The sequence below is a fragment of the Dipodomys merriami genome, unplaced genomic scaffold (assembly GCF_024711535.1).
Source record: "Dipodomys merriami isolate MVZ:Mamm:240054 unplaced genomic scaffold, mDipMer1.0.p SCAF_786, whole genome shotgun sequence".
NCBI classification, from domain to species: Eukaryota; Metazoa; Chordata; class Mammalia; order Rodentia; family Heteromyidae; genus Dipodomys; species Dipodomys merriami.
Window position 1 is genome coordinate 290,249 of NW_027206386.1, and position 27,399 is coordinate 317,647.

The window sequence follows — 27,399 nt, forward strand, 5'->3', positions numbered from 1 at the left end:
CAATACTTTAGAGCATGTGTCTTCTTAGACTATTAGTCATTTAACAATGTATAACTGTATTGAATAATAACCAGTACCTGTTAACGTATATCCTTTATAATAATAACTAAAATAATTAATTGGTAAACAAATGCATTGGCCCTGCCTCTGCTCTTCCTGCCCCAGCTCTCCTCTGTGTCTGCCCTACTTCTGCTCATCCCCTGACAGTCTCCCAGGGACTTCTCCATGTCTGTGTCTGTAGTCATCCTTGACTGTCTGGATCAGATGTTCTGCTTTCCACTGTGAGGTTTACTTCAACATAGGGAGACTTCACTTCAACAGAGCACGGAGAATAACACATTGGGGAAACTGACTTTGCCATGATCTCCAAGATCAGATCTGAGGAAGGCTAGAGATGAAAAACACAAATCCACCGAAGCCTAACGGAAAATGCTGCCAACAAATTTCCCAGAAACATTGAGACATAATGAAACATATATACAGATATACAGAATTCAAGAATATTAGAAAACACATTTACTATCATATCAAATGTAACCTGTACATCAATGTATTACTAGATTTTAGGCAACTAGCAGCAGCTTAGGCTAGCTACCATCATCTACGTGAACATGCCAAGGTGTGTGATGCTATGATATTACAACTATGTCACTAAATAATAGGAATGTTTTATCTGCACCATAATCCTGTGGGACACCTTTTATATATCCTGATCATCACTGCCCAAACATTGTTGTGAGCTGACCTGCTCACAGCTACGTGTTCTGAACGGGAAGTTGGCAAGATGCAAGGCAAAGGCCATTCTGATGTTTCTCAGATAGAACTTAGGGACAGGGCAGTGGAGCATGGAGCACAGGACATCCTGGGGAGAACGTGGCAGAGGAGGGCTGAGATTAAAGTAAAGGTCCAAAAAGAGAAGAACAGATAAAGGAAATGGGAAAGGTGTGGACAATGGAATAGAACTAACCCACAGACTGGGAGAGAGACTGTCATTAGTGATAGCTGTAAAGAGAGTTAGATTAAAGGAAAGAAACCAACCATAGAATCACCAGTATCACATTATGTCTTATTTCCAATAACTAGTATATGTCTGAGACAAACTGAAACTATCAGAGAAGTTGATGTTAGGTGAAATGAACCCCAAGATAAGGATTCAAATGTTTTTTCTTTCTTTTGATTGTTTCTAACATATTTATTAGATGATTTTTTGTTGCTTTGTATGTCCCTCCCCCACAGTATAACCGCTGCTTTCACTGTATTTGATGTTGGTATAATTTGTGGAAGGGAAGGAAAAAATCATTTAATTAGGGATCCAGGTGGACACGTTGCAACAATGAGCTGTGCAAGAACAAAGGCAGAGTGAGAGGACATGTGTGTCCCTCTGCACCCCAGACAGCTCTCAATGTTCTCACACTCTGCCTCAGGCTCCCAAGGAGCTGCAGGTACAGTGTGAACCACAGCACGTGGTCAGTGCGTAAGGATGTCTCCAAGGTGACCATTGTCACCAAACTCCTCCAGCACAGTCACCTCTGCTCTGGGAGACCAATCTCTAGACTTCCCCCCAGAGCTGCTTTATAGCAGAGGACATGCAAATAGGACGTCCCTCTGCCCATGAAAACCAGCCCAGCCCTGACCTGAGCTCTGTGAGCTGATTCCACCAGTGACTGAGCACAGACCACCACCATGGAGCTGGGGCTGCGCTGGGTTCTCCTCGTTGCTCTGTTGAAAGGTGATTTATGGGGAACAAGGGAAACTGAGTGTGCAAATGCACATGAGTGGGAGGAACAGTGGATGTGTGTGACCATTGCTGACCAGGATTCTCTGTTTGCAGGTGTGCAGTGTGAGGTGCAGCTGGTGGAGTCTGGGGGAGGCTTGGTGCAGCCTGGGGGGTCCCTGACACTCTCCTGTGCAGCCTCTGGATTCACCTTCAGTAGCTATGGCATGAGCTGGGTCCGCCAGGCTCCAGGGATGGGGCTGGAGTGGCTCTCATACATCTATGATAGGAGTAGCACATACTACGCAGACTCTGTGAAGGGCCGCTTCACCACCTCCAGAGACAACAGCAAGAGCACAGTTTACCTGCAGATGAACAGCCTGAGAGTGGAGGACACGGCCGTCTATTACTGTGCTAGAGACACAGTGCAGGAAATCCAGTGTGGGCCAGACACAAACCTCCCTGCAGGGTGCTCAGCACCAGCAGGGACCGCTGGGCACACACTGAGGTCATGCTCAGTCAGCACCAGCAGGGGGCGCTGGGCACACACTGAGGTCATGGCAGTCACAGGAGCAGCTGTGGAGCTCAGGCCCTGACTCCTCTGTGTGCCTGGCCTCTCCACAGGACACAGCGTCCCCCACAGAGCTGTCTAGGGTGTTAAGGGCTCCTTACTGGGTGAGGACATTGCTCTCCAATTCCACTGGTTTCTCTCCATCTGCCAAGATCCTGAGCAGAGTCCATCTGGCCTTCCCCATGCTGTCCTTCGTCTTCCTAGAGGAAGAGCAGACACTCGCTGCTCACTTTTTTTTTTTTGGTAGGATCTTGGGCTGGAACTCTGGGCCTGGGGGCTGTCCCTCAACTCTTCAGCTCAAGGCAAGCGCTCTACTGCTTAAGTCACATCACCACTTCTGATTTTCTTGTGGTTTATTCTCCAATAAAGTCCCTGAGAGTTTCAGGGACTTTCTTGCCTGGGCTGGCTTTGAACCACCATCCTCAGATCTCAGCCTCCTGAGTACCTGGGTTTGCAGGCATTAGCAAGGGACACTGTGCTCATACTTACTTGTTTACACTCAGCCTCTGCTAGACCGTGGAAATACTTCCTGTGAGTCACAGACATCTTCCTGATGCCTGGAATGCCAGGGAGGCCTTTGTTTCCTTGGTGGCCATTCCTGGGTGTAGGACATCGTGATGCGGTCAGGATGTTGTGAGGATGCTGCATCTGAACTCAGAACAAACCGTGTCTCCCCATCCCCGGCACTGAGATGTCCTGTCCCAGCAGCTGTAGGAGTCACAGCCTGGACTGCCCAAGCCCACACGCGGTCTCTGTCCCCTGCCTGCACCATGTAGGTAGCAGGGCCATCATGACTGATGGAGTCGGGTCCCACAGCCCCAGGGAAGCTGCTAGGAAGGACAGGAGACATCTTCAACTACAGCTGTCTCTCAGGAGTCGAGTCACAGTGTCTGAGGACACAGCCAAGAAACAGATGTCCATGAGCTGAGCACAGTGACCACCAGGACCCAGCCATGGATTAATGTGCAAGAGACACCGGGAGAGATGTCAGTGTGAGTCCTGACACAGACTGTCCACCAGACCCTGAGCCTGAGCTGCAGAGGTGCTCAGGTCCAGCAGCCCTGGATCTCACCCCAGAAGCTGGGTGGGAGCTGGGTGTCAGGTTCTGTGACGCTCCCTCCTCCCATTCCCGGGGTCCCTCTGGACACCTCCCCAGCACCCCACAGTCCCTCTGGACATGCCTGCCTTCCTTTTGTTTCCTCTTCCTCACGTGCTCACTGGGGCTCTGTGTGAGGGAAGGACTTCCTCTGTGTGTGGATGAGATGGGATCAGCCATCAGCTTCCTGTGGAGCACTGCCACTTCCTGTGTCCTTCTTCCCTGATGCCCACACCTGTCTCAGGTGAGCGGCCTCCCTTCCTCTTCCCCTCAGCCCCCGTGCTGTCCACTCTGTGGACACTCCTGCTTCACAGCGCACGGCAGCTGCTGAGGGTCATTTCCACTCTGTCTACACCCTCAGGATGGAGGGGGATGGAGATCCACCTGAGCTCTCAGTCCCCAGCAGGGGCAGAGGCAAGGGCAGAGAGGAAAGCCCTCCCACCCAGGGGTTTCCAGGGGTCTAACGGAGGCCCGACTGTCTCTCAGGGCGTGTTCCAACATGGTTGACAATGCAGACTCAATTGCACTAAAAATCCCTCGAACAAGAGTATCCTCAGCTAGGGACTGAAATGTGTTTACCTACGAGACCAGTAAATATACGTGAAACAAAGAGACAATGTGCTGTCCTAAGACTCCAGGCTTAAATGAGGAAGTGAGCCGAGTGCAGCCGTCTCCTGTCATGGGGACCATCCACAGAGGCCGAGGAGCCTTCATCCCGCCCTCTGCAGCCACCACAGCTGCCTGGCTCAAGGCACTGCCGACCTCGGCCTCTCTTTACACTGGGAGGTGGGCTTCAAACTGTAGACCTTTTTCTTCTTGATTCTGTTTCTCCGTGGTTTGAATGGTGCTGTTTACCCTTTCATGATTCCTGGGCTCTTTCTGTCTTCCTATCTTCTGAGCACCATCTGTCATTTGGGACCCTGAGCCTTCTCACTGATGCAGGGAATTAGAAGAATGGAGGATGGTGCTAAGCTCCTAGTTTGCTGTTTGTGGTGCAGTGATTTGAACTCCATGCTTTGCACTTGCTAATCCAATGATCTGCTGCAGATTCACACCTGCAGCACTGTTCAACATTGTTTATTTTTGAGATAGTAAGTTTTTTTCTGCAGAGGCAGACATCTGGATGATGATTCAGAAGAGATTAGAAAGCAGGGCGGGTGCTTTCCATGATTCTCCTGGATTCTCCCTATGTAAGCTGAGCAATCGGTCTTAGGACAGTCTCACAGAACTGCTTTTAAATCCCAGGCTCATGCCTGTAAACCTAGCTACTCAGAAGCCTGAGATCTGAGGATCATGGTTCCAAACAGCCTGGGCAGAAAAGTCCTCACAAGACTCTTATCTCCAATTACCCACTCAGAAAGGGCATGGCACTGTCTCTCAAAGTGGTAGAGCATTAGCCTTGAGCAAAGGAACTCACAGACAGTGCCCACATTGTGAGTTCAACCCCCACCAACAACAAAGATATAAAAAGAAAGAAATCAGTTTGATCAACATGTGTCCATCAGCGTCACCCATTGAAACTTTCTCCCCATTCCCGCACAATTATATTTCCTCCTAAAATTTGAACCTAAACATCATTTATGTTGAGTGTTCTACCACTAAGATATATTTGTATACTTTTAAATTGACACAACACATTTAGGAGAGATATCTTAATAATTTGATATGCTAAAGTAATGTGTAATGATAAAATTCAGGTAAATATCATAAGCTTCCCACAGTGTTAAATTAATGCAAGACAATTTAACAGCGACCAGTCCAAGAAAAATAAAATTATACTCAGCAATGACGCATGTTTGGTTTTCTTATGTGCACATTTACGCAGGCTTCTGTGCAAATAGCAATAGTCTGAGGCTAAGCACAGCAGCCTGGCTTCATCAGAAGACCTTCCCTGGGAAGGGCTGCAGAGCTCTGGCTGAGGGCCAGTGGCTGAAGCCTCTCTGTGGGTGCAGCAGGGAATTCCTGTGTGCTATGCACCCGGTGTGGAGCGGCTGCCTTATCTAATGGACTGAGAGGCTTTCTTTCCGCAACCACGGCGTGGCTGTGACACAGGCCTGTGGTTGGGTTTCTGGGATCTTCCCCTGCAGGACGCTCAGCTGGGATCAAGGTGCACATTCTTTGCCCTGGCAGGCCTGACAGGCACAGTCTCCAGGACAGCAGCCCACCAGGCCTCCAACCTTCTGCCTTCTGCCTAGCTTCCCATCACTTCAACTGTACATGATTCCTGTCAACAATTCGACCTTACTTCCCAAGCTTCTTGCAACATATGTAAACACGAGGTCTATGGCAATGTGCTCTGTACACCACCACATCTCTAGTGCTCCACAGAAGTCCTCTCCACAGGACAATTCCTAGGCCTGAGGGACACAGATCAACACACTGGCTGGAGTCCAGGCCTTGAGGTGAGCTTCTCACAGCAGATCTGTCTCCACCTCCAAGTCCCTGGGGTGACAGCGAGGTCCTCAGCCATGTGTCCCACGGCGGAGCTGCCAGTCCCTCTGTGAGCACACCTGCTGTTACCTGCTGACTGCTCAGCTCTCTTCCCCAGCAGGAGAGCTGCACACAGGTCAGAGCTCAGTGCCACAGTTTCTCCACCCTGACTGCTTCTCTGCCATGTCCTGGGTCCCCAGGAACTCCCTGTCGCTTCTCCTTTCCTCTCTTCCTCAGAATCTGCTCAGCTTTGTGTCAGTGGATTCTGGTTCATGGACAAAAGTGTTGTTCACCTTCAGCTCACCATCTTGTCAAGCACTAGGAATCACTGTAACCAATGACTTGAAAGACAGACACAAGGAAACTGTCAAAGGGTTGATAAAACAATTTGAAGAAGACACAAGGCATTTGTCCATAATTACCAAATACCCATTTACCTATGAGCACATTGTTATGGATTGTGAATTATAGAGATTATTATTATTGACATTAACAACACACATGATATTGTTACAAATAAATGCACATAAACAGGATAAACAAACCAGAAAGCTAGACTATGACAACACCAGAGCGCACTGTCAAGCGTATGCCTAAATCCTGGCTATCTTGGTTTGTGGTCAGAATGAAGTAAAGTGTGGCAAAGCCACACCTGATCTCATCTCAGGGAGAAGGCTCTGTGAGCTCACAGATGAGCACCATTCTCCTGAAACACAGCAGGTAACTGTGGGCCCTCCTTGACTGTGCAGGCCCAGACCAGGCATGGAGCTCATACCATGGGAAATGCTGCCAGCGTGGAAACACATTCACCATTGTGTTACACTCTTGCGTGTGCATTAGGTCACAGGCGTGTTGCACTTTGTGTTTTGTGTGTGATCAGAAATGCTGAAAGCAAGATCACCAGGAACAACGGCAGAGTGAGAGGACATGTGTGTCCCTCTGCACCCCAGACAGCTCTCAATGTCCTCACACTCTGCCACAGGCTCCCAAGGAGCTGCAGGTACAGTGTGAAACACAGCACGTGGTCAGTGCGTCATGATGTCTCCTAGGTGACCATTGTCACCAAACTCCTCCAGCACAGTCACCTCTGCTCTGGCAGCCCAATCTCTAGACTTCCCCCCAGAGCTGCTTTATAGCAGAGGACATGCAAATAGGACGTCCCTCTGCCCATGAAAACCAGCCCATCCCTGACCTGAGCTCTGTGAGCTGATTCCACCAGTGACTGAGCACAGACCACCACCATGGAGCTGGGGCTGCGCTGGGTTCTCCTTGTTGCTCTGTTGAAAGGTGATTCATGGGGAGAAAGGGATACTGAGTGTGCAAATGGACATGAGTGGGAGGAACAGTGGATGTGTGTGACCATTGCTGACCAGGATTGTCTGTGTTTGCAGGTGTGCAGTGTGAGGTGCAGCTGGTGGAGTCTGGGGGAGGCTTGGTGCAGCCTGGGGGGTCCCTGAGACTCTCTTGTGCAGCCTCCGGATTCACCTTCAGTAATTCCTGGATGAGCTGGCTCCGCCAGGCTCCAGGGAAGAGGCCTGAGTGGCTTGGAGAAATTAATCCAAGTGGTAGTAGCACAAACTACCCAGACTCCGTGAAGGGCCGCTTCACCATCTCCAGAGACAACAGCAAGAGCACACTTTACCTGCAGATGAACAGCCTGAGAGTGGAGGACACGGCCGTCTATTACTGTGCTACAGACACAGTGCAGGAAATCCAGTGTGGGCCAGACACAAACCTCCCTGCAGGGCGCTCAGCACCAGCAGGGGGCGCTCGGCACAGCTTGGAGCCGGGTCAGCTTAGGAGCAGCTGCACACAGAGCCCAGGGCTGCTCTCCTGCTGTCTGCCCTGCCTCTGTGTCCACAGTGTGACAGCATCTCTCCTGAGTTCATGACCCGCACTCCTCTGGGATGTCTCCAGTCCTCTGCTGGGACTTTAAGAATAAACAGAGTATCATAGTGGAAGCAAAAATGGCTCTGCAGTGGTGACCATTATTTGATCTTGAAGAAGCTCACGGACCCTGGTGACCCCATGAGACTCAGGACAAAGATCCCAGGATTCACAGAGTTGGAATTTGTTCTGTGAACAAGAGGCACAGTTACTCATTCCTGTAATCCTAGAGACTTGGGAGGAGGAGAGAGAAATGATTTTGAGGACCTCATCTCAATAAATAAGCTGAATGTGGCAGCTGTTTCCTGTGATTCCAGCTACACAGAATTCAAGTGTGGAATCACTGTCTGGAACCTGCCCCAGGCAAAACCACAGCACAGTACCAGATAATTAATAAAATCAGAAAAGCTGCAGGAAGGACTAACGTGGGAGATGTGTGCCTAACAAAAGAGGCCCTCAGTTCAAAATAAGGGAGAGAGAGAGAAAGAGAGAGAGAGAGAGAGATGGAAACAGAGACAGCACAGCTCACTGACTCAGGAATATTAACAAGCCTCAAACCCTGGCTTTCTCCCTCACCTGTAGCACTGGGCATGGGGCTTCAGATTCTTCCATTGATTTATTTTCTTCCTCTGTGATTCTTATATTCTCAGCCTCATTTTCTCTTTGTCCAACCACCAAATGTACTTGGGGAACCAAGTCGTCAAACAGAGGGGTCGGCCATACCCCTGGAGCTCAGCCCATGGCACCCTGGGAAATGTTGGTGGACTCCTCAGTGTCTCCTGACCAGGCCCTCTTGCTGTCATCCATGGGGATGTGGAAGTGGACACGAGGAGTCTGGGTTGGACTGGACAGACAACAGGCCATGTGCATGTAGACTGACCTTGCTGGGCCCCGTCTGTCCTGGGGTTTCCTCCATCACGATGGCTCTGGAGTCCTGTGGATGTCCGGTCTGGGAAGGAGGCCGGGTCCCTGTGGCTCCGTCATGAGCACTGTCACTGTGCACGCGCATCGTGGGCACGAGGGGCTGGGCCAGGTGATCTCACAGCAATCTGACTGAGCTCCCTGCATCCCGGACGCCCCCACCTGCTCAAACAGGTCCTTGTTTATTTCTCCATTACATCCTGATCAGAGAAGAGCAAGCTTCACTTCCTGAACAAGAACCTGTGTGTGCACTCTACAGGCTTTAGGAAGAAGACTTGCGAGTTCTGAGGTATTCCCCTGGACAGTTTTTGTGGATGATGAGACAAATCATTCATCTCACCAGGAGACATCCATTACTCTGTCCATGTGGAGACTGTGGTGTCTTGGGTCCTCATTTGGATGTGAAAACTCATCAGGAGGAGCTGGTATCTCATCGCACAACACTAATCATTGTAAAAAGATGAAGAAAGGAAAGATTTCATCAAAACAAAATCATCAATACTTTAGAGCATGGGTCTACTTAGACTATTAGTCATTTAACAATGTATATCTGTATTGAATAATAATGTATATCCTTTATAATAATAAGTAAATTAATTAATTGGTAAGCAAATGCATTAGCTCTGCCTCTGCTCTTCCTGCCCCAGCTCTCCTCTGTGTCTGCCCTACTTCTGCTCATCCCCTGACAGTCTCCCAGGGACTTCTCCATGTCTGTGTCTGTAGTCATCCTTGACTGTTTGGATCAGATGTTCTGCTTTCCACTGTGAGGTTTCAACAAAGCACAGAGAATAACACATTGGGGAAACTGACTTTGTCGTGATCTCCAAGATCAAATCTGAGGAAGGCTAGAGATGAAAACAGAAATCCACCCAAGCCTAACAGAAAACATTGCCAACAAATCTCCCAGAAACATTGAGACATAATGAAACATATATACAGAAATACAGAATTCAAGAATATTAGGAAACACATTTACTATCATATCAAATGTAACCTGTACATCAATGTATTGCTAGATTTTAGGCAACTAACAGCAGCTTAGTCTAGCTACCATCATCTCCATGAACATGCCAAGGTGTGTGATGCTATGATATTACAACAATGTCACTAAATAATAAGAATGTTTTATCTGCACCATAATTCTGTGGGACACCTTTTATATATCCTGATCATCACTGCTGAAAATATTGTTGTGAGCTAAGCTGCTCAGAGCTACGTGTTCTGAATGGGAAGTTGGCAAGATGCATGGCAAGGGACAGGGCAGGGAGCATGGAGCACAGGACATCCTAGGGAGAACGTGGCAGAAGTGGCTGAGGTACGTTCACATCTTGGGTGACTGTAGAAGTCCACCTGGGTAGGCCAGCAAGCTATGGGAGTGTGAATCTCTCAGCAGAGTCAAGCATTCAGGATTACTTCCTTTACTTGTAATAAAATGTGAGAAGAGGACAAAGAATAATGTAAAGTCAGAAAGAATCAATGGGTAAGGAACAGAGAGTTGTATTAGGAGGTGCCGCAGTACAGCAATGGCCAAGGAACAAATCCTAAGATTTGCTATGGACAGAGAGAGGCCGGGGCTGCTGAACTGGAAAACAGAAATGAGAACCAGGGACATTTCAGAGGCAGCCACCCCAACCCAGACCCACACTGCAGCACCTTCTGTGTTATGCTGAGATTTTAACATAAGACAAAGACACATTTTAAACATCACCCTCAGGGACTGAAATGACTGTGGGACATCAGGGCCTCTGGTCCTGAGGGAGGCTCTGTCCTGTTCAACCCCAGGCCCAGGGCCTGCACCCCTCCCACCAGGCCCCATTCTGAACGTTCACCTCCACTCTATGCTGACATGCTGGGGACCAAGACCTGACTTTCCACTTGGACCTCCAAGTTATGGAACCCAGAAGCACAACCCTCCTGACACTTTTGACTCAAGTTTGAGTAAGAAACAACACTTGTGAGTAGTATTATGGAAAGTGTGCCATATGAATGGGTCTGTACACACAAGCTCAGACACATGCACACACATCAATAACAGGTCAGGTCTCCCATTCACATCTATGTGCACATACTTCAATAACTGGCCAGGTCTCCAATGAAGACACAGGAAAATCAAGGCTTTCTATGCCGAATATACAGCCCATGGAATAGCCAATTGATAATTTACATTTTACATCAGAATCAATTAAATGTGTAAGTTGAAACTCATCAAATTTCTACACAAGTGAAAAATAAATAAATGAAATTATGTGAAGAGGAAGAAATGTTTTCAAATCCCACACTCAATGGCATTTGTGCATCCAGACTGTGAGAGGAACCCTCAACACTCAACTGTTGGAAATCCCATTGATGAACTGGCAAAGACTTGTACAGATATTGTGTAGTTGTCCCTAGGCTAATGCATGTCAAGTGCACACTTGGTGACTGTGAGGTTCATGTCAGCATTTATCCTCAGTGAGGTTGTTGGCAGTGAGCAGTCGATGAGATGAGAGGAAGTGACAGACATGCAGATGATGACAGAAGACATGCAGGCTTGTCAGCAGGGTCCCCATGAGCCTGGCTCTCTGAGTCTTCTTTCAGCAGTTCCTGCAGTGCATCTCGTCTCTCCTGTTCTCACTAGAGGACTGTGACCCACTCAGCTCAAGAATGGAGCAGAGGACACTGACCTCAGCAATGAGGGAGAGGAAGGACAGAAGACGTAGGAGACATGAGATCTCCCCAGAGCACACTGCTGTGTGGAACCTGTGTGTACTTTCCCGTCTGTGAAGGGAGGTGACTGTAATATTCAGATCAACGTGGGATGAATACGTGGGTAACCAGCAGGTGGAAGCAATGGGTGCCGTGTGTTCTGGGAGGCCATCTTTGTAGCAATGCCCCTCAGGACTCTCACTTCTGCCTCAGCACTGCCCTCCCTGACACCTCCACCCAGGCTCTCACTATGTAGCAGAAGACATGCAAATAGGGCCTTCCTCTACTCACTAAAACCAGCCAGCCCTGACCTGAAGGCATGGAGAGACGTCAGCCCTGGATTCCAGGTGAACCGTTCAGGGCTCAGGCTGACACAGAGCACTCACCATGGAGCTGGGGCTGTGCTGGGTTCTCCTTGTTGTTCTGTTGAAAGGTGATGTATGGGGACAAGACACACTGAGTGTGCAAATGGACATGAGTGGGAAGAACTGTGGATGTGTGTGACCATTGCTGACCAGAATTCTCTGTGTTTGCAGGTGTGCAGTGTGAGGTGCGGCTGGTGGAGTCTGGGGGAGGCTTGGTGCAGCCTGGGGGGTCCCTGAGACTCTCCTGTGCAGCCTCCGGATTCACCTTCAGTAATTCCTGGATGAGTTGGATCCGCCAGGCTCCAGGGAAGGGGCTGGAGTGGGTTGCACTAATTAATACAGATGGTGGTAGCACATGGTACCCAGACTCTGTGAAGGGCCGGTTCACCATCTCCAGAGACAACAGTAAAAGCACGCTGTACCTGCAAATGAGCAGCCTGAGAACCGAGGACACGGCCCTGTATTACTGTGCAAGAGACACAGTGAGAGGAGACCATTGGGAGCCCAGACACAAACGTGCACCCAGCCTAGGCCAGCAGGGGGTGCTGAGCCCGGGTCACCTGCAGGTGTGATGAGGAGGTGGCCCTGGGGTCTGGGCCTGCACCCCTCACAGGGCTCCCAGGACCCGAGATTGCATCTCCCCTGCACTGCCTGCCAAGGAACCCAGAAGGCTTAGCTCCTTCTTATTGAACACAAGGCAGGTGAGTGACAGAACAGTGAGTCCCAGGGTCTGGCTTCAGGACAGAATTGGTCCAGTACAACTTAGCACCGGCAGTGAGCTCATCGTGGGTGTAACAGTCAGGGTTAGGTTTTTTAAAAAAGAGGCAGCCAAGTAAGAACTGCACCATGCACGTGGTATTCAGGTAAGGGGTAGGTTTATTCAGTAGACCTGCTGGGACCAGGCAAGGTTGGCACTCCACGTGGCTGGCAAAAGAGAGCGTCTGGCCCTGGGTTAGGCCTTATACAGGGTAGGGACGGGGAAAGGTGTGTCCAGGTAAAGGGAAGTGGGATCAGGTGGGAGAAAGGGGTGGCCACATCAGATTCAGATGTGACCTCTGGATGCAGGTGTGACCTCTTCCAGGTGTCCCAGTTGCCTACTTAATGCGGGTACTGGGCGAGGTCCGTTCCTTGTCCAGGAATGGACCTTAAATTGCAGCCTTTTGATAATTATGAAAAAGGGCAAAGATTCTCTCTGGCTACTTCCTGCTGGCAAGGGGCGTCGTGGGGGTAAAAGGCTGAGATGTGGTCCACTCTGGGAGAAGGCAGCAGGCAGCAGCTGGTACTTGGGTGTTGAGTCCTTCGATGAAGTCTGGAGGAGTTTCATGAGGCATTGATGGAAACCTGAACAAATGGAAACTCGGACCATTTTTAAACCTAGAATGGCTAGCCTTTGAGAGGGAATCTAGAGGGGGGTTCCTGGGACCCAGCCTGCATCACACTCTTCAGGGCACAAGCCAACATGTAGAAAAGAGAAAGGGAGAGATAGGGAAAGTTGGACATGAGTGGCAGAGAGAGAACAAAGAAAGCCTGAATGTAAACAGACTTCTGACCATTTACCATTGCAGTGGCAAAAACTGTTTAAAACTGAGAATGGCATAAAAATTGACTTGCAGCACTCCATTAAATGTAGAGTCAGTCTGGTGAGTGAAGGAGAGCTGGCCAGGCAGAAGCGGCGTCCCGACTTCCCCCAGAGCCCTCTAGAGAGAAATGGCCACGCCCCCAAAGCCAAGCGTCCTCGGCTTCGGAGGTGACCAGCCTTTCAGCTAAAGGCTGTAGGAGCTCTCTGGCATGGCGCCATGTCTGGACAGAGACTGAGCAACAGAGAGCCATAGAGAGTAGAGAAGTGGTGTGGACGTGAATGTGAAGGCCAGCAATGGTATTGGTGAAAAATCTCGCGTGGTGTCTCAAGGCAGTTCAGTTCACAAAAAAGGGGTGGTTAGGAAATTCTAGGTTTTATTGGGTAGCCGATGAAAAGAACACCACACGCTATTCAGGCAGGAAAAGAAGTTAATTTGACTGAACGGATGCCCCCACCAAGCATGGTGGAGAAGCATGGCTGAAAAAGGAAAGGGGGGGAGGGAAGGAAGAGGAGTGACCCATCTCTGGGCCAGGACTTATCTAGTCCAGGGACAGGAAGAGGTGTGGCCAGGTGGGGGAAAGGTGTGGCCACACTGGATCTGGATGTGACCTCAGGTCTGGGAGGCATGTGACCAGAGGTGGCCTGGGATGTGACCTAGTTGGAGGAGAAGGTGACTGCTTTCAGCTCTGCTAGTTCCATGATGTCTGCAAGAAGCGAGTCTCTTAGATGAAGTCTGGAGGAAGTCTTCTCAGGCAGGGAACTGGACAAAGATGAAAAGGAAATATATTACTGAAAAGATTGGATGTCCATGGATTGGAGGTGACCTAAGGGATGAGGTAGTGAGGTGTGTGGAGAGGAGAGCAGTTAGCTCAGTGCTACTCACCCGGATCTTCAGGGAGTCGAGATAGCCTTACCTTGGTAGGCCCAAGGGGGGACCAGGTGTACCTGGAGGTCAACGTTGGTATAGATGGGGCATGAGCAGGAGCCCTTTTTATTCTTGACAGGTGAATCCACTGGGGCTGTCCCTTGAGTTTGACTGTGGTGGGCATTGACAGCAGAAACTGGTGAGGGCCTGTCCACTTAGGGTGTAAACCAGATGGATTAAGGGTCTTGAGGAACACTTGATCACCAGGCAAAATTGGGGGAGTGGGAAAGGGGCCTTGATGAGGCTGAGGGAGACACTGGTCAGCATGTTGGCGCAGCATGTGCCTAAGAAAGGTTAGGACGGGAAGGTAGCCTATTAGTGGAGGCTTGGTATTGTCAGTAGGGAAATTACCTAGGAGAAAAGGCCTTCCATACATTAACTCAAAGGGGCTGAGGAAAGTAGGGCTGCTGGGAGAAGCACCTAAGCAGGGAAGTGCCAGGGGTAACAGTTCTGGCCAGGATTGCTGGAGCTCTAGAGAAAGTTTAGTACGTTTGTTTTGAGGAGCGCATTAGCTCTTTCAACCTTTCCAGAAGACTGAGGCCATAAGGAATGTGAAGATTCCACTGGATGTTTAGAGAGGATGCCACCTGTTGGGTCACTTTGGAGATGAAAGCAGGTCCGTTGTCAGATTGAAGTGACCTTGGTAAGCCAAACCTAGGAATAATTTCTTTAATAAGGACGGAGGCAACAGTGTCAGCAGTCTCCGACATTGTGGGATAGGCTTCAATCCATCCTGAAAAGGTATCAACCATAGTTAGAAGGTATTTCAATAACTTACATCTGGGCATGTGAGTGAAGTCTATCTGCCAGTCTTCCCCTGGGGTGTGTCCCCGTGCTTGGTGTGTGGGGAATGCAGCTGGTCAGAGACCACCCTGTGAAGAAGTAAGAGAACATATGGGGCAGGCTTGGGTAATAGCCTTTAGTCGGGTAGTTAGGCTAGGGCAATGGATTAAAGGTTTAAGAAGGTGGGAGAGTGCCTGGTGAACCTGGGAAAGAAAGCTGGCTGCTTGTATCTCAGGAAGAACAACTCGTCCTTCTAGGAACCACCATCCCTGTGCTTCCTGGGAGGCTCCCTGGTGGGTAAGATCCTCGAGCTCCTGTGGGGTATAAGAGGGTTGTATTGAAGGCAATACCAGAAGCAAAGGAGCTGGAAGTTGTCCCTGGAGTTATCTCTGGGCTGCTAGCTTTGCCTGCTTTTGAATTGCCAACTATAATGGCATCCAATCCTGTCTGGTGTCCCCTGCAGTGAATGAGTGCTACTAATTGCTTAAGAATAAGTGAGGCATTAGTAATGGGACTCCCTTTGGTGGTCAGGAAGCCACGCTCCTTCCAGATTGCTGCATGAGAATGGAGAATATGATAGGCATATTTTGAGTCTGTATAAATATTAATCTTCTGTCCCTTGGCTAATTGGGCCCTAGTTAAAGCTATAAGTTCTGCCTTTTGTGAGGTAGTGCTAGGGGGCAGAGGGCTGCTTTCAAGAATGGTACAGGTATTAACGATGGCATAGCCCGCCACTCGCCTTCCTGAAGAGGTAGATGTGGATCTGCCATCGATGTACCAGGTGTCTTCTGGGTCAGGAAGAGGAGTTTCCGAGATACCTGTAAAATGGGGTGTGAATTCCTCCAAGGTCTCTGCACAGGAATGGGAAAGAGGGTTAGAATTGGATGGAAGCAAGGTAGCTGGATTGAGCGGGGAGCAGCTTTCCAGTGAAAAGTCAGGGTTTAACATGAAGCAGCTGTAGGCGGGAAGGGGAAAGGGAAGACAGGGATTTATGAGACAAAAGGTGCTTTAGTCTGTGGGGAGAGTGAATGGTAGTGGGTTGGCCAGAAGTGAGTTTTGTGCTCTCCTGTGCTAAGGTGGCTGCTGCTGCCAGAGCTCGAAGACAGGCTGCCATTTATGGTAGGTTTTTTTAAAAAGAGGTAGCCGAGTAAGAACTGTACCACCCATGTGTATTCAGGTAAGGGGTAGGTTTATTCAGTAGACCTGCTGGGACCAGGCAAGACTGAAACTCCACACAGCTGGAAAAAGAGAGCGTCTGGCCCTGGGTTAGGCCTTATATAGGGTAGGGAGGTGGAAAGGTGTGTCCAGGTAAAGGGAAGTGGGATCAGGTGGGAGAAAGGTGTGGCCACATCAAATTAAGATGTGACCTCAGCAGATGCAGATGTGACCTCTTCCAGGGGTCCCAGTTGCCTAGGTAACGCAGGTACTTGGCGAGGTCTGTTCGCCATCCAGGAATGGACCTTACAGTCAGCAACCGATCTCAGGACACAGTTCCATGGTGCCACAGCCACAGAACCTCTCCTACAGCACAGATTCTCTGCAAAGCCACACAAGGCAGATGTAGAGAGCTGCGAGAGGCCGCGCCTGGAAGATGGTGCCGGCTTCCGCCCTCCGCCTTCCCGATGGCGAGTGCTTTCTGTGGTAAACAACTCCTTATATGGCTAAGGCAAAGAATCTGGCTTGCTTCCTCGCACCTGAACCTATTGGTGGTTCCCAGGTGGCGTATCAGGGTTGGCTACCCAGCGGTACTTAAGGCTGTGGGGAATTCTCCCCGGGGTTGGGGTCAGAAGATTACTCAAAGGTCCTGAATAAACTGCAGAGAGAAGAGTCCGGTGTCGCGTCTTCCTTGCTGGTCGAGGCGGTAGCGACACGTGGTGGCCCGTACGGGGACTCAGCCATAACCCGAACAAGGACTCAGAACTCTCTGCGGTCAGGGTGGTGCACCGGTAAGTTCCCAGGTAAAAGGGGAATCCGCGATAAAAGCGGGGGTAAGTCCCCAGGTAAAAGGGGAATCCGCGACAAAAGCGGGGGTAAGTCCCCAGGTAAAAGGGGAATCCGCGACAAGAGCGGGGAGTAAGTTCCCAGGTAAAAGTGGAATCCGCAACAAGAGCGGGGTATTTTTGCTCTTCTCGGTAGATAAAGAGAGAGCGAGAACCCGGGGCTAGTCAGTAGAGTAGCCAAAAGTGAAAGTAAAAGTTTGTTTACCAGCTTTAAATGTTTAAAACATGGGCGCTTCTTCTTCGCACCCAATTTTTTTGGCTCTCAATGAGCTACTGCACTCAAAAAAGTTAAAAATAAAAAAGAGTACTTTAGAGAGATTTTTGAATGAATGTGACATCGTTGCCCCGTGGTTCGCTGTCTCCGGAAGCCTCACAGTGGCCTCTTGGGAGAAACTAGGGAGGGACCTAGATTTTGCCTCTGAACAAGGAACGCTTAAGAGCGGAGTGAGACCAATATGGAAACTGATAAGAGGCTGTCTCGAGGACCAGCGTTGCAGTGAGGCAGTAGAGAATGGTCAGGCTGCCTTAGAAATGCTGCAGGAAGAAAGATCGGAAAGGGCAGACAGTGAAAAGGAGGAGAGCAGGGGGGGGTTATACCCCGATCTTGCTGAACTAGAGACCTCTGAGTCTACAGACTCAGAGGAACTACAATCACTCATAGAATAAATAGAAAAAACAAAGATAAGAAAGAGGAGGAAAGGGAAGGAGAGAGAGGACCCAGATAAAGACAAATGCACGCCCTCCATGCACCGCGCCACACCTACGGCCCATCCGCTCTATGCGGAGGACCCCGGGAGTGGCAGCCCGGCTGTTCTTTCAGCCCAGGCGTGTGGAAAGTGGTCAGAACCGAGTTACATCTAGCCTGTCCAGTATTTCAGGATCCACAGGGACAGGGGTATCATGAACCCTTAGATTTTAAGGTTATAAAAACTTTAGCTGAGTCTGTGCGGACATACGGAATCACAGCCTCCTTTACTGTAGCCCAGGTGGAGGCCCTAAACAGACACTGCATGACACCCGGTGATTGGAGTGGGCTCGCACCAGCTTGTTTGAGCCCAGGTCAGTATTTAGATTGGAAGGCCTTTTTGATTGAATTTGCTAGTGAAGAGGCTGCAGCCAATCAGGCTGCGGGAAACCCAGCTTGGGACAGAGATATGCTGCTTGGACAGGGGAGATTCGCCAATCAGCAGATAGGCTACCCGGTTCAAGTTTATGAACAAATCAATAAAATTGGCATAAAGGCATGGAAGGCCTTACCAAATAAAGGCGAGGTGAGTGGCAATCTCACCAAAATCCTGCAGGGCTCTACGGAGCCGTTTTCGGACTTTGTTGCTCATATGGTCGAGGCTGCTGGCAGAATTTTTGGTGACCCAGACACAGCCATGCCATTAATTAAACAGCTTGTTTACGAGCAGTGCACTAAGGAATGCAGAGCCGCCATAACCCCTTATAAGAATAGGGGACTAGAAGCATGGATGAAAGTTTGCAGAGAGCTGGGTGGACCACTAACTAATGCTGGATTAGCTGCTGCTTTGGTGCAATTAACCCAGAAGAAAGGGGCTGGGAAGGTGGCTCAGTGGTAGAGCGTTTGCCTTGCATGCATGAGGCCCTGGGTTCGATTCCTCAGCACCACATAAGCAAAAAGAAATGAAAAAAGCCAGAAGTGACGCTGTGACTCAAGTGGTAGAGCGCTAGTCTTGAGCTGAAGAGCTGAGGGACAGCGCCCAGGCCCAGAGTTCAGGCCCAGGAAAAAACCTATTTAAAAAACGCTACAAATTTGTCTAAACAGTTGTCGAGTTATCTTTTAGGTAATTGAACTGGGGAGTTCGACAGCCTGATGGAACAGCTCAGGGTTGCCATCGTCATGGTGAACTTGACCCGAGTGAATGCCGGATTGGCGGAGGGGTTATCTTCATGGATCTCTGCTGCTATGAATCATCTTAAGGAATGGGCGGGTTTAGGAGCCCTGACAGGCCTTCTGGTGTTAGCCTCCTTGGTATGTCTGTGGTGCATTTGCAAAATTAGAGGTTCTCAGCGTCGCAGTGCAGCCATGATTATCCAGGCCTTTACAGTCATTGGAGCAGGTCAGTCCCCCCAAGCGTGGCTTGCCACCCTAAAACAATGAACACAGATTGCAAAGCCAAAGTACTGCAGTCGAGAGGCATGAGTTTTGCCCTCGAGGAGAGCATGTTTGATTGCACACGGGTTCGATTCGCCTTTTCCCCTCCTTGTGAAAAACGAATCAATGGACAGGCTGAGTCATCCCTAGAGAAGGTACCCTCTGGGAGAAGGCTTGTATGCAGTCCTTGCATTCCATAACAGGGATCAGACCTCTGTTCTCATCTGTGTTCTTTAAACAAAAAAGGGGGAACTGTAGAGAGCTGCGAGAGGCCGCACCTGGAAGATGGCGCCGGCTTCCGCCCTCCGCCTTCCCGATGGCGAGTGCTTTCTGTGGTAAACAACTCCTTATATGGCTAAGGCAAAGAATCTGGCTTGCTTCCGCGCACCTAAACCTATTGGTGGTTCCCACGTGGCGTATCAGGGTTGGCTACCCAGCGGTACTTAAGGCTGTGGGGAATTCTCCCCGGGGTTGGGGTCAGAAGATTACTCAAAGGTCCTGAATAAACTGCAGAGAGAAGAGTCCGGTGTCGCCTCTTCCTTGCTGGTCGAGGCGGTAGCAACAGGCAGAGACAGGACCAACACTGGATATGGACGTCATGTCTGATAATCTGCACACACACTCACGCAGGAAGCAGGAAAGACTGTCATTTCCATCACTGATGAGTCTGTGGGAGCAGAGGACCCTTCGAAGCCCAGGACAGAGTCCGTGGTAGCAACATTCTTGCCAAGGCCACAATCCATATGGTGCAAGGCAAAGACCAAGACCTGACCAACGTTCAGTGTGGATGTCGTGTCTGATAATCCCACACACTCACATACAGAGGGGAGGGAAGGGTTGGTGACATTTCAGAAAGACCAGAGAAGCCTCTCAGGAAACTGTGAAATGACTTGGGAGAGCCTAGAAAGGACAGGCTCTTGGGTTTTCACCTCAGCCTGGGGCAGAGGAAGGTGAGTTCCCCCTCTGCACACACAGCAGGTCAGAACCGCTCACTGAATGCATGAGAGGGGAGAACCAGCACTCCCTTAATCCATGTCCACCAGTGACACACAGGGAAGGGAGAGAAGTGAACTTGGTGCTGCCAGAGTCTGACGTTAAAATGTAGACCACACGCTCATTCCTGTGACTGCACTCCTACTCCATATGCCAGCAACAGCATAAAATAAAGACCTAAAGGCACAAAGAGATTGCTGGGAACACCTCTTCAGCAACATGAAATAATGTCAAAAGAGTAAAGCTTCATCATAAGGATAGTAGTGATAATGTCTCTAAAGTGATTTACTATCCACATTGTATCATGGAAACAAAGGTCTCAAGGAAACAACAAAAGACAAATCTAAAACCCAGTGAAATAATGATCAGAAGACCTGCATTGACAGTTCTTTAAAAAGATAAATAATCCGGGTGCTGGTGGCTCTCATCTTTAATCCTAGCTACTCAGGAGGCTGAGATCTGAGGATCATGGTTCAAAGCAAGCTCAGGCAGGAAAGTCTGTGAGGCTCTGATCTCCAATAAACCATTAGAAAACCAGAAGTGCAACAGTGGCCCAAGCAGTAGAGCTCTTGCCTTAAGCTGAAGAGGGCAGGGACAGCGCCGAAGCCCAGAGTCTAAGCCCCATGACCCACAACAAAAAGACAAATATTGAAGTACAAGATAATATGCTAATATCAATGAAATGCAAATCAATCCCACAATGAAATATCACCTCAACTAAGTCAGCATGACTGTTATCACAAACATGGAAAATATAAATGCTGGTCTTCTGGTAAAGTGTGGGGAAGCGTTTTTCTGCTGAGAATGCAAACTCCAAAGTTTTGTGTTGTTTTGTGGGTATTTTTTACACATTTAGTTTGAGGAAGGGCCTGAGATTAAAGTAAAGGTTCAACAAGAGAACAGATAAAAGAAATGGAATAAGTGTGGACAATGGAAAAGTACTCACCCAAAGAAAGGAAGAAAGACTGTCATTTGCGATAGACCTAAGGGAAGTTAGCTTAAAGGAAATAAACCAACCATAGAAACACCAGTATCACACTATGTCTAGAAGAAATACACTGCACAGAACAGAAAAGGAAGTGTTGGTTATTAGAGAATGAGGAAGGGTGGAGGGAAGACACGATTACATGGAGGTTGGAAGTTGGGTACAAAATTACAAGCAAATAAGGAATCAAACAATTGATAAAACAATATGAAGAACATGAAAATAATTTATGAACAGTTACCAAATCAGTGTTTACCTATGAGCAGTGTATGTTACATGCAATGACTCCCTGAGGTTATGACAATACGTGTTTCACAATGCATGTGAAATTATTACAAATGCACAATACATATGACTGACAAAAACAAACAACAAAGACTGTGACAACTGACACACCAGAGTTCACTATCAAGCCTCTGCCTGAACCCTCGCCATCTTGGTTTGTGGTCAGAATGAAGAAAAGTGCGGCAAAGCCACACCTGATCTCGGCTCAGGAAGGAGGCTCTGTGAGCTCACAGATGAGCACCATTCTCCTGGAACACACCAGGAACTGTGGGCCCTCCTTGGCTGTGCAGGCCTAGACCAGGCATGGAGCTCATACCACGGGAGACGCTGCCAGTGTGGAAACACATTCACTATTGTTTTACACTTTTGCGAGTGCACAAGGAAGTCACATGCGTGTTGCACTTTGTGTTTTGTGTGTGATCAGAAATGCTGACAGCAAGATCACCAGGCACAACGGCAGAGTGAGAGGACATGTGTGTCCCTCTGCACCCCAGACAGCTCTCAATGTCCTCACACTCTGCCACAGGCTCCCAAGGAGCTGCAGGTACACTGTGAACCACAGCACGTGGTCAGTGCGTAAGGATGTCTCCAAGGTGACCATTGTCACCAAACTCCTCCAGCACAGTCACCTCTGCTCTGGGAGCCCAATCTCTAGACTTCCCCCCAGAGCTGCTTTATAGCAGAGGACATGCAAATAGGACGTCCCTCTGCCCATGAAAACCAGCCCATCCCTGACCTGAGCTCTGTGAGCTGATTCCACCAGTGACTGAGCACAGACCACCACCATGGAGCTGGGGCTGCGCTGGGTTCTCCTTGTTGCTCTGTTGAAAGGTGATTCATGGGGAGAAAGGGATACTGAGTGTGCAAATGGACATGAGTGGGAGGAACAGTTAATGTGTGTGACCATTTATGACCAGGATTCTCTGTGTTTGCAGGTGTGCAGTGTGAGGTGCGGCTGGTGGAGTCTGGGGGAGGCTTGGTGCAGCCTGGGGGGTCCCTGAGACTCTCCTGTGCAGCCTCCGAATTCACCTTCAGTGACTACTACATGCACTGGGTCCGCCAGGCTCCAGGGAAGGGGCTGGAGTGGCTTGGAGAAATTAATACAGGTGGTGGTAGCACATGGTATCTACAGTCTGTGAAGGGCCGGTTCACCCTCTGCAGAGACAACAGTCAAAGCACGCTGTACCTGCAAATGAGCAGCCTGAGAACCGAGGACACGGCCTGTATCACTGTGCAGGGCTCAGGGAGAGGAGCCAGTGGGGCCCAGACACACAGTGCGGCGGCCTAGGCCAGCAGGCGCTGAGCCGCGTCAGCTGCAGGGGTGGCGAGGAGGTGGCCCTGGGGTCTGGCCGTACCCTCCCAGGGCTGCAGGCCCCAGCTGGGGTCTCCCTGCGCTGCTGCACGGACACAGAGGCTGGCTCCTTCCATCTGAACGCCAGGCAGGGCCTGACAGAGCAGCGAGGCCCCGGCTCCGGCTCAGGCAGCGCTGGCTGCGCACAGGCCAGGGCGGGTCTGGAGCACTCAGGGCTCCGGGTGCTGCTCTCCCGCAGGTCAGCACAGAGACTCCGGCTTCCTGCTGAGCACAGACTGGGCCGGCTGTGGGAGCGGCGACCGCGGACTCCGGAGCCCGCGCGGACAGGACCGGCCTCCGTCCTCCCGCCCAGGCCGTGCTCACAGACCCGGGTGGGCCCGGTGCGCGCGCAGCAGGGCCCGGCTGACGTCATCACCCGCGCTCCCCTCCCTTCTCGAGTGCGCAGCCGCACTGGGCTGCGCGTGCGCCCTGGGCTCCCCTCGCTCTGGCGCGTCTTCCCGCGGTGCCCGTGGCTCATAGTCTGGAGGCGGTGGCGGCCCCGGGCGGCGAGCATGGCCGGCGCTGTCCTTCCGTTTGTCTGTGCAGAGCAAAACCTCGGGTCGCGGGATTTGGACAATGGCCATCTGGGCGCCGCTCCGAGCCCGCGGCGGGCGTCTGTCCGCCTCCCTAGGCCCCGTCTCCACGCGTCGCGGGGCGCTGTGGCTCGGGCCGGGGACAGGCCGCGCTGGACCCCGTCACGTGCTGTGGGGCGGGTGGGCGCCTGTGCACTGGTCCCACCCAGGACTCCTGCGCATGCGCACACTGACCTGCACCAGGTCTTACCACGACGGCGGCTCTGCGCAGACGCAACGGAGGCTGGCGTCCGCTCTGTCCGTCGAGGTCGAGGACACTAGGCTGTCTTCGCGGAGCCCAGCCCAGCCGCCGTGTGGACAGCTTGTGAGCCGCTCTGAGACCTGACTCCACAAGGTTGTGCTGAATCCTGAGCTCCTCTGAGCGTGCAGCCGCCGAGCTCACCATGGACCCCGAGCCAGAGCCATCGCCATGGCTGCCGTGTGCACCCAGTGAAGCCGAGCACGCGCAGGCGCACTGGACCCCGAGCCAGAGCCCATCCTCTGGCTGCGGTTAGCCCTGCCAAGCGGGATCTGCACGCGCATGCGCACTGGCGTCTGATGAACCAGGCCAGCGGAGCAGTTCGCGCTGAGGAGTTCCTGGCGGTCGGGAGGCGACGAGGTGCGGGACGCCCATCCCACGGCAGCCGGCAGGAGAGCCGCTGCCTTCCGTCTCCGCGGTGGCCGGCACAGAGAAGGCGGGAGCTGCGCGGGGCTCAGGGAGTGAGGGCTACTCCGCGTGACGGGGCCGTGGATGTGCGGGCTGCGTGTGCACAGGAGTCGGCGCAGGCGCACTGCGCGGTGAGTCCGGGGCCGCGTTCTCGGGCGTGGGCCGTCATGGAGGGACCGCGCCGCGGGGAGACGCCCGGCCAGGCTCGGCCTCCGCGCTGCGGGCCCGCGTCGGCCTCTGCGGACCACATCAGCGGTCCGGGGCCGGGCGCGGCCACACGGCCCCGCGGCCCAGGGCCAGGGCCGAGCGGAGGCGGCGGACGGCCCAGGGCAGCAGCCTGCCCTGCAGCCAGAAGGCCCGTCCGAGCCCAGCGGAGCGGGACGGGGAGGCCCGGGCCGCCACGGGCGCGCCAGGGCCTGAGGGACCGGACGGTGAGAACAGGCTTCCGTCCGTGCGGTGACACGGGAGGTGTCACAGCGGTGTGCGCACTCACACAGACGAGAGCGCGCGTTCCAGAGGGCTGCGCACCGTGCACCTCGACGCGCGTGTGTCCGTCCACTGTATTTGTACACAGTGCCTAGACATGCACACGGGCGCTGTGTCATGTTGGATCCAGATAATTCCGATTCAGGTTACACGTGTACCACCGGATAGAAGGGGAAGGAAGCATAGATACATATATTCACAGTGTGCACACACATATATTCACAGTGTGCACACATATATATTCACAGTGTGCACACACATATATATATTCACAGTGTACACACATATATATTCACAGTGTGCACACATATATATTCACAGTGTGCACACACATATATATTCACAGTGTGCACACATATATATTCACAGTGTGCACACACATATATATATTCACAGTGTGCACACACATATATATATTCACAGTGTGCACACACCTATATATATTCACAGTGTACACACATATTCACAGTGTACACATATATTCACAGTATACACATACATATATATACTCACAATGTACACACATATATTCACAGTGTACACATGTATATATTCACAGTGTGCACACATATTCACACTGTACACACATATATATTCACAGTGTACACACATATATTTACAGTATACACACATATTCACAGTGTACACACACATATATATTCACAGTGTGCACACACACACTTCCATCACCGGCTGGAAGGGGCGGTCTCCATACCCCTCTGTGGTCCTTCACAGGTGAATTCATTCTCCCTCCTGAGGGGCTCTGCGCTGTACAGCAAAGACTGGACCCTGAGTGGAGGCTATTGGCCTTGCTGCCATGCCCAGCTCTCTTCAGACACTGGACACCCCGATGGACAGGACACTCTCAGCCTTGCTCATAGGGTCCTGGACAGGGTGCTGACCTGTGTCCTGGCCAAGAGCTGATATCCTGAACTTGTTCTGTGGTGGAGTCTGGAACTGAACATGAGGCAGTCCTGCAATGGAGCCCCTGCACAGGTGAGGCTCAGCCTCCTTCCCCAAGTAGAGCCCTCCATGAGCAGCCTGGACTGAGCCCCAACAAACACAGGGACCAGGGACACCCAATCCTGCACGGTACACATGGGACTACTCAGAGAGGGGTCAGCTTACTGAGCTGGTGAACCAGGAACAACAGGAACTCAAGGACCTGTGATCAACACTGACTGTCTGTGAGCACTGGACAGAATGCTGTTTGTGCAAATGGGAATGAGATGTGACCATATTGACAGACAGCACAGATACCTGAGGGAGGCTGTGCAGACCTGAGTCCATCCACCATGGTTCCCAGGGTTCCGAGTTCAGTGAAGTCACACACAGCCCCACATATCAGAGGGCCGCCTCCCTCCATCTCCCTCTAAACCCAGGTCACATCTTGAGCTAACAAGCACCTGCTTCATGAATATGCAAACAAGCAGCATCTGCGGTGGACAATATAGACAGGCTCCTTCCCAGAGCAGCCTGCTGTCGCCTCTCCTGTGACACCCAGAGCTCAGAGCCCACTATGCACCTGAACTGGAGCTTCCTCTTCTGGGTGGCCACAGCTACAGGTGAGCGCTGCCCAGGACCAGCCCCAAGGGTCCAGACCCTCACCAGAGAATTCACACCTCCCTCTCCTCTGCAGGTGTCCACTCCCAGGTCCAGCTGGAGCAGCCTGGGGCTGAAGTGAGGAGACCTGGAGACTCGGTCAGGCTGGCCTGCAGGGCCTCTGGATACACCTTCACCAGCTATTATATGCACTGGGTGAGGCAGAAGGCAGGACAGGGTCTTGAGTGGATTGGAAGGATTGACCCTGAAGATGGTGAGACCAAATATGCTCAGAAGTTCCAGGGCAAGGTCTCCCTGACTGCAGACACCTCCTCCAGCACAGCCTCCATGGAGCTGAGCAGGCTGACAGCTGAGGACTCAGCCATGTACTACTGTGCGAGGCACAGTGTGCACACCCACATCCTGAGTGTGTCAGAAACCAGAGGCAAGGCAGCTGCCTTGGGCTGTGGAGAAGGCTGATTCCCTGAGCGCTGCTTAGAACACAGAGATGATTCTGAGCCAAGTGCTGCAGACCTGAGCCCATGCTGAGTGTGGGAAATGTTCCACCCATCCCATTCTCAGAAAACACAGCAAGGGATTCCAGTGAATAAAGCCAGGGCAAACACTATCAGCTAATAGTCATGTGAACACGTTTTCCAGTCAACTGATCCCCTACTATAGAGCTTTTAGCATAAAAGGATGCTCTAATTTGTTACGGGTTTTTCTGCATCAAGATAATCATTTTTTTTGTTCTAGATATACACAAGTATACAAAGCTGTATAGACATGCACACATGTAGATATGTGTAGTATAAATGTATTCCACATATGTTTCATATGTGTGTATATGTTGCTCTAATGTGTACTCTATAACTTCACACATTTTTATACATATATACAAATCTAATTTGCTTTCTTGTAGTTTCTGTGTATATGTAAGGTTCATATGCAAATCTGCAATGCACAGTTATGTACACAAACACAGAGATTTATCGACCCTCTTATTACTGGGATATGAGGGGAGTTTTCATATTCCCTGCACTGTCCATCACCTGGGAATACATCTAGAACCTGAAAGTCTGTTTCCTCTCATTCAGGTACTGTGAACCTAACTAGCCAGACAAGGGAGTACGGGCTCATCAAACAACTACTGCACAGGGAATATTCACCTGGGATCTCTTCCCCTCCTCTTACACATTCACTTCACATGGGACGTCTTCTCATCCACTTACACATTCACTTCACAATGGACCTCTTTTCTTCCCTTATACATTCACTTCACACAGGACCACTTTTCTTCTTTATACATTCATGTAAAGAGAATAACCCCCATGCAAATGCAAATATCAAACCAGAATACTTCACAAACCATATTTGATTAAATACAGGTTCATCCTCATTGTAATATTTCTGCTTGTAGAGGACCTATTCTGCTACGAGATG

The 27,399-nt window shown here is 50.8% G+C and overlaps 1 gene segment (V, D, J or C); it reads left to right on the top strand.

Annotated features, from left to right (window-relative positions):
* Positions 1 to 1,653: 1,653 nt before the first annotated feature.
* Positions 1,654 to 6,850, top strand: LOC138818872 (immunoglobulin heavy variable 3-66-like). The segment is given in 5 exon segments: positions 1,654 to 1,729; positions 1,832 to 2,155; positions 3,626 to 3,795; positions 6,436 to 6,531; positions 6,794 to 6,850. Coding segments are annotated over 5 exon segments (693 nt in total).
* Positions 6,851 to 27,399: the final 20,549 nt, after the last annotated feature.